General features: G+C 49.5%; 1 protein-coding gene across 2 annotated transcripts in view; it reads left to right on the forward strand.

Annotated features, from left to right (window-relative positions):
- Window positions 1–14,232, forward strand: part of LOC144479165 (ras association domain-containing protein 8-like) — a 94,110-nt gene that overhangs the window by 38,288 nt on the left and 41,590 nt on the right. Inside the window, exons 2-3 of one of the 2 annotated variants that reach the window (XM_078197758.1) lie at window positions 265–543; window positions 6,530–7,323. In XM_078197758.1, the coding sequence (XP_078053884.1) occupies window positions 441–543; window positions 6,530–7,323 (897 nt within the window). In that variant the 5' untranslated portion in view covers window positions 265–440. Of the gene's footprint in view, window positions 1–264; window positions 544–6,529; window positions 7,435–14,232 lie in introns of both variants that reach the window. The other variant, XM_078197757.1, reaches the window with a different exon arrangement.

Consider the following 14,232-nt stretch of genomic DNA (forward strand, 5'->3'; position numbering starts at 1 on the left):
GTGACCTGGACTCTAATGGTTCAGTCGCTGTGAAAGAGGCTTCCAGACAAACATGAGGATGCATTTCAGAGTGGCAATGGAATGGTGGCGGAGTAAGGATTGAGTGGTGGATGGAAAGTTGCGTGCCTAGGAGCCTCCGAATAATCTCCAGCCATTAGGACACCGTGGAACTAAAGGTGTTTGATTACTCACAGCTACAAAACCCAACGCTGTCTCTTTTCAGCTGGAAGTTCTGAGTTCAATGTTTTTGTTTTCTCTTCCCAGATTGAGCCTTCACCCTAGCAAGACACACACAGAAACTGTCTGAGGAGAAGCTGTTGAAGATCTCCATGAAGGTTCAGCATTGAGAGTCTCCTCACCACCCATCTCCCCCGCCCACCCTTTCCCCACCTTCCCCCCTTCCCTCCCCCACCCCCCACCCCTCGTCCGAGCTGTGGATCATGGAGCTGAAGGTCTGGGTGGATGGAGTTCAGCGAGTGGTCTGCGGGGTCAATGAGAAGACCACATGCCAGGAGGTGGTCATAGCCCTGGCTCAGGCCATGGGTAAGGAGAATATCTTACGTCTGGTGTTGGTTGATATCTGGAAGGAGTGAATGAAGTCCCACAAAATCCTGACCTCGTTCCAGACTGTCATTATAATGATGATGAGGGATGTGGAGGCAGCTTTTAGTCATTTAGAGAAAGATCAGAACAGCAGAAACAAAACCTCTCACACATTCGGGAATTCCTGTCGGGTGTCAGGGAGGGGGTGGGCTGGACTATGGGCAGTGATTATAAGCATTTCTGTTCTGTGCCCCCTTCAGAAATCCCAGAGTCAGACCACTTTGAATCATGGAATCATACTGCGGGAAGGTAGGCCATTTGGCCCATCGTGTCGAATTAGTCCCATTCTTCTGCTCATTCTCCAAGGCCCCTTTTCCTTTCAAAATATTATTCAAGCTGTGCCTTCTGGTTTCCTCCATCCAGTGGAAACAGTTCCTTCCTGTTCACCCTACGCTTGAAGGAGAACAGTCCCAGCTCTCTCAGCTCCACTGAAGTGAAGACACCAGTACCATTCTCATGAACCGCCTCTTTACCAACTTCAAGGCTTTGTCCTGAAATGTAGTTTAGAATTGGACACAATGGGTGTGATTTTCTGGCCCCTCCGTGGCATGTTTTCCAGCGGCAGAGGCGGTTTGCCACTGCCCACCGGCAGGATCTTCCAGTCCCGCCAATGTCTATGGTGTTTTGCATGGCTCACCCACCCACCCTTTTTTAAATTCATTTGTGGGACATGGGCGTCGCTGGTTGGCCAGCATTTATTGCTCATCCCTAGTTGCCCTTGGAGGGCAGTTGAGAGTCAATCACATTGCTGTGGCTCTGGAGTCACATGTAGACCAGGCCAGACCAGGTAAGGATGGCAGATTTCCTTCCCTAAAGGACATTAGTGAACCAGATGGGTTTTTCCGACAATGATGGTCGTCTGTAGATTCTTAATTCCAGATATTTTTTATTGAAATCAAATTCCACCATCTGTCGTAGTGGGTTTGAACCCGGGTCTCCAGAACATGAGCTGACTTTCTGGATTAATAGTCCAGCAATAATACCACGAGGCCATCATCTTCCCCCTGTTGGGGGGGACGGACGGACGGGGGGGGGGGGGGTGGGGGTCGCCTCAGGTGGGACACAACGGTTCCGCCGGCGGGAAGGGCTGGAAAATCCCATCCAATTTTCCAGCGAAAATCTAACCAGTATTTTATATAGATTCCTCCTTTTTTCTACTCTATGGGCGGGATTTTCTGGCTGTGCTCATCCCAAGGTTAGAAAACCCCACCCAAGGTCAAAATAACTTTGCGTTGTCCATGTCCCACCCGTTACAATTCCCGTGGTGGGCGGGATGGTACAATTCCACCCTATGCCTCTGATTATAAAGCCAAGGATCTGGGGCTGCCACCGAACAGGTAGGTGGAATAATAAGGGATGAATTTGTGGCACTTTACAACCGTGTCAATGGGTCCATGGGCTGTGATAGACACCTCCAATCACTTCCCCTCTTTCTGCCAACTTTGACCCTTCAGTTAATTGCTTTGCTATTGGCTGCCTTTCAAAAACGGGCCTTTAGCTGCTGAAATGGGATTCTTTCCTCCTCAGCCATTGGCAACTGGGGTCAACAGGGTCTCCCTGCATCCAGGGTATTGGCAACTGGGGTCAACAGGGTCTCCCTGCATCCAGGGTATTGGCAACTGGGGTCAACAGGGTCTCCCTGCATCCAGGGTATTAGCAACATGGTCTTTCTGCATCCAGGGTATTGGCAACTGGGGGCAACAGGGTCTTTCTGCATCCAGGGTATTGGCAACTGGGGTCAACAGGGTCTCCCTGCATCCAGGGTATTGGCAACTGGGGTCAACAGGGTCTCCCTGCATCCAGGGTATTAGCAACTGGGGGCAACAGGGTCTTTCTGCATCCAGGGTATTGGCAACTGGGGTCAACAGGGTCTCCCTGCATCCAGGGTATTAGCAACTGGGGGCAACAGGGTCTTTCTGCATCCAGGGAATTTAGGAGCAAATTAAGTTGCCTTCATCACATTGAAGATTAGAAAATGGAAGCTGAAAAAGACAATCTTATGGGGATGTGGTCAACGCACCCAAAGACATCTGAAACACATCCAACCCCGTAGAGTGGTATTTCTTTTCAGGCACTCTGCATGCTGTTTACAACTGTAAGGCTCCCTGCCTATGAGTGGTCTCACTCCTGCTCGATGGCCCCTTCCTGAGGTTAGGCAACTCTGCTCAGACATTCCCACCGTGAGTGTCGTCATCAACGAGCAGTCACATGGAGTAAGGAGGAGCTCTTCTCCGAGGGCTGCTGCTAGCCTGATGGCTCCTTTCCTGTTCAGTCCCACTTGGCCCACCACGATCGCTGCCTTCCCCGTCCTCCTCCCTGGCCCCCCCAGGGATTGACCTCCCTGAGGCAGGCAGCCCCATTTCCATGGATTGGAATGGACTAGAGGCCCCAGGAGTGGCAGCTTACTCCAGTTAATATCATGAGGCCTGAGGCACAGTTTCAGGTGGGTCTTGGAATGTAATGGTTTGTAACATGTTCCATTGATTATCTGCTCAGGGGCAGGCTGCAATTACACCAATGATAATTGTAAAATTGTCAGTATTGATTATTGGAGATAGTCCCTAAGGGACAAAAGTTTAATGGCCTGTATCTTCAGTGTAAATTTGAAGTGGTTGACCTAAATGGAAGGTACAATTCAGGGGAAAGTGCGAAACTAGTGGTCAGTCTAATCCAGTTAGTTCCCCTTGATTAGGTTAAAATCACCCCTTGGGATTCCGAATTCTCTCTCACTTCCCACCGTGCTGTTAGGTGGATAGAGCAGCAGAAAGCCCGAGGGGAGTTCAAGGCCTCAATCCTGCTGACCTTACTGCCATTAGTCCAATGCAGTGTGGGCAGCCACTGTGGTGACTGCTCCATCTGCTGGAACCAACAGGCACTGCAGCCTACTCAACACAGTCGGAGCACCCTCTCCTGGAGGCCTCTGAGAGGCTGGGCAATTGACAAAGGGGGAGAATTGCTCTGGTTTCCAGGCCAGGATGAGGGGATGTTTGACACCCTTGAATGTGATTCCAATGACCACCATTTAATAGAAGGTGTTATTACAGATTTACTTTCAATGAATCCTGAGATCTGCTAAATTAACAGACAAAGGAACACCTTTAGAAAGTGCCTTTTGTGTTTGTCTTCTGATATTGTCAATGATTATTTCTAGAATGCTCTGTCGCAGCTCTATAAATTAATTCATAAAGAATGTGTTCATGCATATCATAGAATCATAAAATCCTATGGTGCAGAAGACCATTCAGCCCATCGAGTCTGCACCAACTCTTTGATAGAGCATCTTACCCAGGCTGTACTCCCCTATCTCTTTGTATTTACTCCACTAATCCCCTACACATTTTTGGACACTAAGAGGCAATTTAGCATGGTCAATCCAGCTAACCAACCTGCTATCCAGTCATGGGCGGCACGGTAGCACAGTGGTTAGCACTGCTGCTTCACAGCTCCAGGGTCCTGGGTTCGATTCCCGGCTCGGGTCAGTCTGTGTGGAGTTTGCACGTTCTCCTCGTGTCTGCGTGGGTTTCCTCCGGGTGCTCCGGTTTCCTCCCACAGTCCAAAGATGTGCGGGTTAGGTTGATTGGCCAGGTTAAAAATTGCCCCTTAGAGTCCTGAGATGCGTAGGTTAGAGGGATTAGCGGGTAAATATGTGGGGGTAGGGCCTGGGTGGGATTGTGGTCGGTGCAGACTCGATGGGCCGAATGGCCTCCTTCTGCACTGTAGGGTTTCTATGAACCTGCAGATCTTTGGAGTGTGGGAGGAAACCGGAGCACCCGGAGGAAACCCGCGCAGACTCCACACAGAGAGTGACCCAAGCCTGGGAATCGAACCGAGATCCTTGGCGCTGTGAGGTAGCAGTGTTAACCACTGTGCCACCTTGCCACCCTCCAGTAATCCAGCATAATTACTTTCCCATAGCCTAACCCGAGTAAAATTAAAAAATCTTGAATCTACGTAGCGCCTTTTCATGACCACCAGATTCTCAAAGCACTTTACAGCCCATTAATCACTGTTACTGTTGTAATGTCGAAAATATGGCAGCCAATTTGCACACAGCAAGGTGCCACAAGTAGCAATGAGATAATGCCCAGATAATCAGCTTTCTATTTGTGTGTGATGTTGATTGAAGGACAAATATTGGCTGGAGCATTGAGGATAAATATCTATCTCCCCCCACCCCGGCCCCCCATCATCCCAATCTGTGCTCTTCTTCAAAGTCATGTTCTGGAATTTTTAACATCCACCTGAGAGGATGTAGAAAATCCTGAAAGGGGAGATGGAGCCTCCATTTAATAACTGATTGCAGGATGGCACCTCCAGTAGTGCCACACAGACCTTTACACTTGAACTCCTGGAGTGGGTATTCAAACCAGAACCAGAGATGGGAGTGCTACCAACGGAAGCACAAACCAGCCACAGTCAAGTCAAGTCCTTCCAGAGTAACTCCAGGCCTATTTAATCCCTCCAGAGTAACTCCAGGCCTATTTAGTCCCTCCAGAGTAACTCCAGGCCTATTTAGTCCCTCCAGAGTAACTCCAGGCCTATTTAGTCCCTCCAGAGTAACTCCAGGCCTATTTAATCCCTCCAGAGTAACTCCAGGCCTCTTTAGTCCCTCCAGAGTAACTCCAGGCCTATTTAGTCCCTCCAGAGTAACTCCAGGCCTATTTAATCCCTCCAGAGTAACTCCAGGCCTCTTTAGTCCCTCCAGAGTAACTCCAGGCCTATTTAGTCCCTCCAGAGTAACTCCAGGCCTATTTAATCCCTCCAGAGTAACTCCAAGCCTATTTAGTCCCTCCAGAGTAACTCCAGGCCTATTTAGTTCTTCCAGAGTAACTCCGGCCCTATTTAGTCCCTCCAGAGTAACTCCAAGCCTATTTAGTTCCTCCAGAGTAACTCCGGCTCTATTTAGTCCCTCCAGAGTAACTACGGCCCTATTTAGTCCCTCCAAAGTAACTCCAGGTCTATTTAGACATCATCCATGTGAAGTTACTGTTGATTTTCTTAGACTAATAACAGTCAGGAGTTTTATCTGCTTGATTAGACAAGAGCGGATATACCTGTGAGTATTTCAGGTGGATATAAAAGAGAGGTAATTTCTCTCAGTATCACAGCCAGAAACACAATGATTTATTTAATTTCCTGTTCCCGGGATCGTGCTGTGCACAAATTGGTGGCAACACAGCATGTTAGAAAGTAGCCCATTACAGAGACAGCTCCTTGCAGTGGCCTGAGTCCGTGTACCATATTATTACCAGTTTGATTGATTTAGCTGACTGAATCAGTGAGAGATGGAGGAAAGTTCTCTTTTCAGGAGAGATACAGATGGTGTTAATTGGCTACGGTATCAGGCTGGGCTCAGTGGGCAGCACTCTTGCCTGGAGGGTTCAAGCCCCACTCCAGAGAACTGAGCTCAACACCTCAGCTCACACCTCAGAGCAACACCAAGGCAAGTGCTGTCTTTCAGATGGGAACTTAATATGAAGCTCGATCTGCCTGCCCCCAGAGGTGGCGGAAGGTGCTATATAAATGCAGTTTTCTTTCTTCCCGCCCCATTTGAGGCTGTCAGCCACATCTTCCCTTCCTTCACCTGCAAACCACTGCTGCCTTACAGAGCCGGGGACCCGGGTTCAATTCCAGCCTCAGGTGACTGTGTGGAGTTTGCACATTCTCCCCGTGTCTGTGTGGGTTTCCTCCGGGTGCTCCGGTTTCCCTCCCACAGCCCAAAGACGTTCAGGTTAGATTGATTGGCTATACTAAATTGCCCCTTAGTGACAGGGGGTTTGGCGGGGTAAATACGTGGGATTACGGGGATAGGGCCTGGGTGGGATTGCTGTCAGTGCAGGCTCGATGGGCCGAATGGCCATCTTCTGCACTGTCGGGATTCTATGAAAACCAGCATTAGTGACAGACCTTCACTTTCATTTTGCAGGTCGTACTGGGCGCTACACCCTGAAGGAACAGTGGAAGGACGTCGAAAGACATTTCAGGCCTGATGAGCAACTCTTGCCGTCCCTCAGTAAGTGGGGCCAGCAAGCGAAGGATGTCCAGCTGATACTAAACCGCACCGGACCCTCCCTCAACCTGCGGCCTGCCTCCGGCAAGCCCCGAGGTCCGGAGAGGACCATTCACAGGCAGAGCCTCCCCCCGCTGGCAAAGCTCCGCAGCAAAGGCGACAAAAACAGTCACTTGAAAGAAGCCAAGAGGAAGTCCCTAAACTTTGCAGAAGGAGCTCGGGAGTGGTTGGAATCCTTCGGGAAGAGCAAAGAAGGAAAAGGCAAGGGCAAGGATGGCGAGCCTGAGAAAAGGGCCTCAAATTCTGAGCAGCATGCGGGAGAGGAGCTGAATCAGCTACTCCGCCTCCAGCAGGAGCAGCTGAAGGGTCTTCAGTCTGAGCTGCAGTTGGCTGAAATGGAGATCGAAGAGCTGAAGGAAGACGACCCGTCAAGCGTCAGCGAGGAGATGGCCAGACTGCAGGGGCTGATTGACAAGAGGAACGCCGAGGCGGAGGAAGTGGAATTCTGGGAGAATGAGCTGAAGGCCGAGCAGCTCCACGGGGGAGAGCTCAGGGCCCAGCTGGACGAGATGAGGGAGAAACTGGAGGAGTGCGAGGAGAAACTGAGGGACTGTATCCGGAAAGGCCAGCTGCTGGAGGCCGACGCCGAGGCGCTCAGGTCCCAGAGGGAGTGGCAAGAGGCCAAATCCTGCCACGGCGTCAGAACCAAGGTAGAGGAACTGAAAGAGGAGATAAGTGTTAAATCTCAGGAAGCTATTCAACTGCAGGAGGATGTAAGGCTGGTGGAGACGGCCATTGAGAGGGTGGAAAATGAAATTCAGGTCAGTCTGTAGGAGGAGTGTGGGCAATCCCAGTGCCGGTGACTTTTATTTTGTGTTTATATATGTTTTACTTGTCGTTGCCGAGCGTTGTGGAAAGGAATTTTTTGTTGGATTTTTCAATGAGTAAACACGTTGTGTGCCCTCGTGCCTGGGCTGTGTGTCCCCTCTATGTGACAACACCCTGTCCATGTTGAAGGGGCTGCTGAGAACACTTCCCCAACTCATTTCCCTCCTCTCCACTCCTAAAGATGTAGATAACTTTCCATTACCTCAGCCAACTGGTCATTAATAGTGTGCGGCTTGGCTGGTCAACCACAAAAGCATCACAACTGAATCCTAGATGTGTTCTGACCAAGTTACATGCACACACATTATTTATTAGTGTCACAAGTCGGCTTACATTAACACTGCAATGAAGTTACTGTGTAAATCCCCCAGTCGCCACACTCCGGTGCCTGTTCAGGTACACTGAGGGAGAATTTAGCACGGCCAATGCACCTATCCAGCACATCTTTCGGACTGTGGGAGGAAACCGGAGCACCCGGAGGAAACCCACGCAGACATGGGGAGAATGTGCAGACTCCGCACAGACACTGACCCAAACCGGGGAATTGAACCATGGTCCCTGGCGCTGTGAAGCAGCAGTGCTAACCACTGTGCCACCACAGCGTGCTCCAGTAAGAGGCATTCAAAAGCAGTCTGAAGCTAGGCTCTGACTTCAGTGGTGCTGAGGCCAGCTGGGGAAGTGCGAATGGTTTAGAGTCCCACGCTGCTCGGAGTTATGGGGCAGCTCGGTGTAACGTGCAAAGGTCTGGCAGGGGAGCAGACATGAAAATGGCTAAGCAAAAGGCTAACTGTTCCAATAAACCTGTCCCACCCTTGTAATGGCAGGAGACTCCTGCCTAAACACCCCTCCCCCCACTAAACACATTCTGCCGCCCACCCCACCAACCTCCGCTACATTACATTCTCCCTCTCCATTCGTTCGCAGCCTCTAAACACCTGGGAGACGGGACAGGGCCAATAAGAGGAGGAAGAATCTCCAGAAAGGGCAATCTGGAATCATTGCGGGAGGTCACAGGGCCTGTGTGCGCATGGGGGGGCGGGGGGGGGAAGAGAGGAGAGGGGGTTGTGCATGAAGAGGGGGGAGGGAGGAGTGGGGGTGGGGAGTGGTGTGGATGAGAGGGAAGAGGGAGGATCGGGCCAGGGGGTGGAGGAGGGAGGAGTTGGGGTGAGGGGGAGGGAGGAGTGGGGTTGGGGGTGGTGTGGGAGAGAGGGAGGAGTAGGAGTAGTGTGGGAAGGGGAGGAGGGAGGAGTGGATCAGGGGCTGGTGTGGGTGAGGGGGGGAGGGAGGAGTTGGGGTGAGGGGGAGGGAGGAGTGGGAGAGGGGGGGGGGAGGAGAGGATCGGTGGGTCGTGTGGGTGAGGCAGGTTGTGGACAGAAATGATCTGAGTCATGTGAAAGAGTGAGGAGGGAGGGAGGGTCCCAGAAACACAGCGCAGAGCCTGGCATTACCCATAGGAGAAACATCGGACAAGAGGCAAATCTGAGCAATGTTGAAAACAGCTCCAGTGCTTAACTTGCCGAGATCAAGCTTAATAAAACAACAAGCAGCAGGAAAATAATCCCAATGGGCAGGAGTGGTTAAATATCAGTTTCGAAGTGTGAAAATGCATGTTGTTTCTGGATTGCCGACTTAGGACAGAATGTAACCCAGTCCCAGATTAACACTAACCCACATGAAACCTTGTGGAGTTAGAGGCAGACTCCAAATCTACTGTTTACACACGCACCCATGGATCTCCTGTCTGTTGCACGCAGGATGAAGAGTTTCTACACCCCATTAGCAGACCAGTCAGATGCTTAGGGCAGGATTTTCCGGCCATGCTCGTTCCAAAGCCGGAAAACCCTGACCTTTGCATGGTCCGTGTCCCGCCCGCTATGATTCTCATGGCGGGCAGGATGGGGAAATTCCACCCTTCGTATTGCAGCATCGCTTAGGCACTCCTATCACATCATGGGGAGGTAGTGTACCTTAAATAAACCAAGGGGGCCTGAATACATCTTTGCTCCCCTATTGGAAGCCACTGAGGGTATGGGACACATGGTCAGCTTCAGACCACTTGCACCCAGCAATATGTTACTGGCCGCTGTGTGTCCACTTTGACCAATTGTTGCACCTGTACTTGAAAGTTGCCAACTCTACTTGGATGTATTCTTGGAGATTTCATCAGGTGACCTCCTGCTTGCCATTGGTCACTGGGCATGCCCATCCTTGGCACAACTCCTTCCCAAACATTGGATTTGGTTGATTCTAGGCTGGCATCCTTTCTCTCTTCTCTGATATTTTTATAGCTAAAAAAGAAAAGTATTGAAGAAAAATGAAAACTGAACACAAATCTTTCTTCTTGCTTATTCCTTACTTGTCTCCTAGGTTTCTTGTGTCCAGAACGTTAACCTTCTTAATTCCTGGAGACTCCAGGGCAATCCTGGAGGATTGGAAACCCTGCTGGCTCAATCTCCAGCCTTTCTCTGAGAGTCTGGGACCAGGCCAGAGAACAGGGCAAAATCTTCAGTGTTCTCCTGCACTGAGCCATCAGAGGAGCCTCCCAACACAAGGGCGAGAAACATCTGGAGGTTTTTACAGAGCAGCACACTCTGTAAGACTCCCATCCTAACTAAATCCTGGAACGTGGCAGGAGGGCTGCAGCTCGCCAGACCCCACCTCGGTGATTCCTGGCAGTGTCTCCTCAACTTCTCAATAATCAACAGTTAATTTTAACCCTGTCTCTGCTCTCTCAGGGGCTGGGGTGAGGTTCGATGAATACTCAACCCCTATCTCCCCAATACTTTACCTGGTGACAACCTGTAAACAGGCCATTCGGCCCGTCAGGTGTCTGTGCCCTCCCGCGATCTGTACCTGCTCCTTTTCCGGTCCGGAATCAACAGGCTTCAATCAGTTGCCATTTGACACTCCCCAACTCCTCCCCCAGGTCAGAAAGTGGAATTGTCATAACACTATGGGCGGCACGGTGACACAGTGGTTAGCACTGCTGCCTCACAGTGCCAGGGACCCGGGTTCAATTCCTGGCTTGGGTCACTGTCTGTGCAGAGTCTGCACTTCTCCTCGTGTCTGCGTGGGTTTCCTCCAGGTGCTCTGGTTTCCTCCCACAGTCCAAAGATGTGTAGGTTAGGTGGATTGGTCATGCTAAATACACGGTGTTATGGGCAGCACAGTGGCACAGTGGTTAGCACTGCTGCCTCACAGCGCCAGGGACCCGGGGTCAATTCCTGGCTTGAAACACTGTCTGTGCAGAGTCTGCACTTCTCCCCGTGTCTGCGTGGGTTTCCTCCGGGTGCCCCGGTTTCCTCCCACAGGCTGAGAGACGTGCTAGTTAAGGTGCATTGGCCATGCTAAATTCTCCCTCAGTGTACCCGAACAAGCACCGGAGTGTGGCGACTGGGGGATTTTCACTGGAACTTCATTACAGTGTTAGTGTAAGCCTACTTGTGACACTAATAAATAAACTTAAACTTAAACTATGACTAACTGTAAGATCAACGAGTTGAGGCCAGACTGGTGAATAAATCTGCAGCCCTCCTGTTCTGTCTGATTCCGCTGCCCAAACCTTTTAAGGGCAGTGATTGATTCAGGGGTCGAGCAGTGTGCTCCTGGCCAATCTTCCATAATCTATGTGCCAAAGATTGGATTGATGAAGCTGTTCCCATCTGCTGGGAACAGATTTATTTTTGTTATTTCTTGAAAAGTGTTTAAACCAAACCATGGTCAAGTATTTTAACTCATTGGCTCTGCTCACTGGGCTGCATCACACAACTCTCCCCCACCCCATTCCACCCCTCCCTATCCCAGAGTTTACAGACCATAATGACTACGTTTTGTCTTTTCTTCCTCTTGCACTAGTGGCTCAAGGCATACAATCCACTTCAAATTGACACACAAGTATTCATTGCTCATTCTAATTATGTATAATGTCAGCCATCATTCATTGCTGCAGACTGTACAACTCATACATTTCCAACCTGTTTGTAAATGGCAAGTTTCCTGTAATAACCCCTTTTCTGTGCAAATAAAGTGTGTTTTATTTTTAAGTCATCAAAACAATCATTCTTTTCAGACTTCCGCTCCTGAATTCTCTCTCTAAAGTTTGAGGCCTTTTTGTTTCAATGGTGTTGTTAAAAGGTTGTTCCTTCCCCACTGTCCACTCTGCCTCCCATCCCTCAGCCCCTTCTTCATTTAAACAGCCAGCCTTTCCTTTTTATGCAGACATCTGTTTCAGAAAGGATTCCCCATTTCTAGATCCTCCCGCTACTTGTACTGAATCTGTAGCCCAACCTCAGCGCACCAGCCTTGCTAAAAGCAGCTCAGAAGTTCAGTTTAGGTGGATATTGTACCTTGAAGGAATCACAGTTGAGGCTGATTCTGATGTCCACGCATGTTCCCCGTATGTCACAAGCTGGTGTTCAGAAGTAGATTATAAAACAGAAAATGCTGGAAAATCTCTTTCGCTCTATTTTCTCTCCACAGATGCTGTCGGATCTGCTGAGATTTTCCAACATTTTCTGTTTTTGTTTCAGATTCTGGCATCCGCAGTAATTTGCTTTTGTTTCATAATCATAGAAACCCTACAGTACAGAAAGAGGCCATTCGGCCCATCGAGTCTGCACCGACCACAATCCCACCCAGGCCCTACCCCCATATCCCTATAAGTAGCTACCTTCTTTGCTCTCCCCTCCTTCCCTCCCCCCTTCTTTCTTTCCCTCCTAGAATCATAGAATCATAGAAACCCGACAGTGCAGAAGGAGGCCATTCGGCCCATCGAGTCTGCACCGACCACAATCCCACCCAGGCCCTATCCCCACATACGTACCCACTAATCCCTCTAACCTATGCATCTCAGGACTCTAAGGGGCAATTTTTGAAAAAAACCTGGCCAATCAACCTAACCCGCACATCTTTGGACTGTGGGAGGAAACCGGAGCACCCGGAGGAAACCCACGCAGACACGAGGAGAATGTGCAAACTCCACACAGACAGTGACCCAAGCCGGGAATCCTACTTTCCCCTACTCTACATATCCCACCTATTTCTTCCCTTATTCTTTTCCTCTTCTCCTCCCTCTTTCCATCTTCTTCCCCCTTTCTCCCCTTTCCTCCCCCTTTCCTTCTCCTCCTCTCACAGGAATAAGAATTGGCCATTTGACCCCTGAGCCTATTCCACCATTCAAAGAATTCATAGTTGATTTGTGACCTTTTGCTCCATGTCCTTTAATATCTTTGGATGACAAAAATCCATGAATCTCGAATTTAACATTAACAAATGATCACTAGAGTACCAATTGCTGTTTCCAGGAGAGAATTTCAAGACTGGGATTTTCCCATCCCGTCTGCCACGGAAGTCGTAGTGGACGAGGATGGACCATGCAAAGGTCCGGTGACCTCGGGTGGGATTGTCCGGTTTTGGGGTGAGAGTGGCCAGAAAATCCCACCCCAAACGTCTGCCACTATTTGTATCTGATAGAGGTATTCAAAATCATGAGGGGGCCGGCAAAGTAAACAGGGAGAAAACTGTTCCCAGTGGTGGGAAGATCAAGAACCAGAGGGCACAGATTTAAGATAATTGTCAACAGAAGCAATGGTGATGGGAGGAGAAACATTTTCACTCTGCGAGCGGTTAGGATCTGAATGCACTGTCTGAGGGTGTGATGGAGATAGTTTCAACAGAGATGTTTAAGGGGAAGTTGGATGATTATCTGTAAAGGAAAAACATGCAAGGAAGAAGGGATGGGTGGGGGCAATGGCTCTTGGTGCATTGCTGCTTCAGAGAGCCAGCGCAGGCACAATGGCCCAAATGACCAGAAGAAATAGGAACAGGAGTTGCCCATTCGGCCCATCAAGCCTGCTCCGCCATTCAATTGGGTCATGACTGATTCAATATTCCTCACGTCCACTTTCCTGACCTTTCCCTGTAATCCTTGATTCTGATCAAAAATCTATCTATCTCAACCTTAAATATACACCATGACTCTGCCCCAGCAGCTCTCTGTGGCAAAGAGTTTCAAAGACTCACAACCCTCTGAGAGAAGAAATTCCTCCTCATCTCAATCTTCAATTGGCGCTCCTTTATTCTGAGACTGCCCTCTGGTCCTAGACTCCACTGTGAGGGGAAACATCCTCTCAGCATTTACTCAGCAAACCCCTAAGAATCCTATATGTTTCAATGAGATCACCTCTCATTTTCTAATTTCCAATGAGTAGACTCCCAACCTGTATAAACGTTCCTCATCAGACAATCCCTCCATGCTGGGATCATCCTAGTGAACCTTCTCTGAACTGCCCCCAATGAAATAATATCTTCCCTTAAATAAGAGGACAAAACTGCTCCAGGTGTGGTCTCACCAGTACCTTGTACAGTTGCAGCAAGACTTCCCTACTCTTATACTCCAACTCCCTTGAAATAAGGGCCGACATTTCATTCGCCTTCCTGATTACCTACTGTATCTGTGTGCTAACTTTCTGTGTTTTGTGCACGAGTACCCGCAAGCCCCTTTGTGTTGCAGCTTTCTGCAGTTTTTCTCCATTTAAATAATGCCCTGTCCTTTTGTTCTCCCTTCCAAAATGAACAACCTCACATTTTCCCACATTATACTCCATTTGCAAACTTTTTGCCCACTTACGTAACCTATCAATATCTCTCTGTAAACTGTATCCCTCTCGCAACTTGCCTTTCCATCTATTTTTGTGTTGTATATACATTTAGCTAGAGTACATTTGCTTCCT

Source organism: Mustelus asterias, chromosome 25 (genome assembly GCF_964213995.1).
Source record: "Mustelus asterias chromosome 25, sMusAst1.hap1.1, whole genome shotgun sequence".
Lineage (NCBI taxonomy): Eukaryota > Metazoa > Chordata > Chondrichthyes > Carcharhiniformes > Triakidae > Mustelus > Mustelus asterias.